Raw genomic sequence first — 2,075 nt, 5'->3', positions numbered from 1 at the left:
GAGAGAGCTCAAACGCGGAAAGTGTCGGAGAGTCGGAAGAACCGAGAGAGGATGAGGGCGGAGATGATTAGTGACCAAATAGTGATTTTTGTTTTCCTTTCCCCATGTTTTGAGAATTCTAAGACCTTTACTTACTTTACCTTTTCTTTCGCAATTGCTTTACTCCTTTTCATTCGATGTACTAACACCTTTTGGCCACGTTTTGAGAATTGATGGGGAATTTGCACATTTTTATTATCTTTTCTTGCAATGAGCTACTTCTACTCTTGTCTACCTTATTGCGTAAATATACTTGCCCGCTCTAATTTTCTTCCAAGCATCTTTCATCTTGTTGGGCAACTTTATTACGCCTTTTCTTGCGCAACTGTTTTTCCTACAATGCTATTGAGTGGTCATCCCTTGGACCTTACTGGTGGAAATAATCAAACCTTTCTTTCAAATATGTATCACATCACTATTTTTGGGTTTGAATAAGTACGCTAACGACTCGAGTGAAAATGAATCAGAATGCCGCCTAGACGCAACGTAAGGCACGAGGAACCCTCTTCCCAGGCTTCGGAAGAAGAAAGTGTGACGCAAACAAGGCCGCCACCACCACCTCCACGAGTAGATAGGGAAGTCGTAAAGCTGTTCTTAGATCAAAAGCCTTCCCCTCTTCGACGGAATGGGAGAACCAGCGAAGGCTGAAACTTGGGTACGCGCGTTGGAGCGCATCTTCAAAAGCTTAGTGTGCAACGACGAGGAGAAGATGATCTACGTGACGCATCAACTGACCGGGTCCGCCGACTTTTGGTGGGATACCAAGCTGAAGACCATGCCCCAGGACCGAGTGGACGGAATGACGTGGGAGGACTTCAAGGCCGAGGTATATGACAAATACATACCTAAGAGCTACCGCAAGGCAAAGGCAGCCGAATTTTACAACCTCACTCAAGGGCGCCTGTCAGTGACCGAATACGACCGCGCGCTTTGTGACATGACCCGCTATGCGCCGGAACAGACATATACTGACGAGAAGCTAGCTGATAAGTTTCGTGGGGGGCTGAGACCTGAGATTAGGATGGCGTTGGCTGTCCGTGGGAAGCTTACGTACGCAGAGGCACTGGCCCTCGCACTGGATGTTGAGGCGGTGATGCCCAATGAGAGGAGCACGGAGAACACTACGCTGGCACTACCCCCGCCACGCCCTAACCATGATAAGAGGAGGTGGGACGAGAGTAGGACCCACTACGACAACAAACAATACCGCCCCGCCCCGAACCGACCGCCGTACGGAGGAGGGCAGACCTCGTTCAACCAGAGGAGCGACCCCCGGGCCAGACCACCCCAATGCAATGTTTGCGCCAAGTACCATTTTGGGGAGTGTAGGGCACCGAACCCGACTAGGTGCTTCAACTGTGGAGGGAATGGTCATTTCTCGAGAGAGTGTCCGAGTAGGAACGTGGGAACCGGGTCGAGGCAGAACAATCAAGGTTTCCGTTAGCAGCCGAGGGCGCCACCAACGGGATCGGGAGTGAACCGGGATCAACATCAGCGGCAGCAACAGCCTTTCCGCCCGAGACTTCCCGCCCAGGCTAGAGCGTACGCCATGAGTCAAAAGCAGCCCCGAATTGAGCAAGGGAATCACGAGAGTGGAAACTTGGCAGGTATAGGCGAAATCCTTGATACCCCTATTGTTGTGTTGTTTGACTCGGGCGCGTCGCATTCTTTTATATCTGAGTTGTGTGTGCATACCTTGAGCTTGCCTGTTAGAAAATCTGAACATAGGATGATGGTGTCCTCACCAGTAGGAGGGATAGTAGAGATTTCCCGAACTTGCTCGAACGTAGAAATCGTACTAGGAGAACTTAAGTTAGTTGCTCACGATCTGCGAGTTATGGCGGTGGGAGATATCGACGTAATCTTAGGAATAGACTGGTTAACCGCGAACTTTGCGACGATTCGCTGTAAGGAGAGGCAGATATCCCTACAAGCTCCGGGTACGAAACCCATCGTGTACCACGGAATCTCGATGAACCGGCGAACCGCCATAATCTCCGCGTTACAAGCCACCGCGATGATGAAGAAAGGACGCC

At 50.6% G+C, this 2,075-nt stretch overlaps 1 protein-coding gene across 1 annotated transcript; it reads left to right on the top strand.

The window, feature by feature from the left end:
• The first annotated feature begins 664 nt into the window (after positions 1-664).
• On the top strand, positions 665-1,483 carry LOC125220849 (uncharacterized). The gene has a single exon (XM_048122984.1). The coding sequence runs from the start codon at positions 665-667 to the stop codon at positions 1,481-1,483; it is 819 nt and encodes a 272-aa protein (XP_047978941.1).
• The last annotated feature ends 592 nt before the right edge of the window (positions 1,484-2,075 follow it).

This window comes from Salvia hispanica, chromosome 1 (assembly GCF_029641045.1).
Source record: "Salvia hispanica isolate PSC_SH4W2 chromosome 1, Shi_PSC_v1, whole genome shotgun sequence".
In the NCBI taxonomy this organism is placed as follows: Eukaryota; Viridiplantae; Streptophyta; class Magnoliopsida; order Lamiales; family Lamiaceae; genus Salvia; species Salvia hispanica.
The sequence above is the reverse complement of the archived record's forward strand: the minus strand, read 5'-3'. Positions and strand labels throughout refer to the sequence as shown.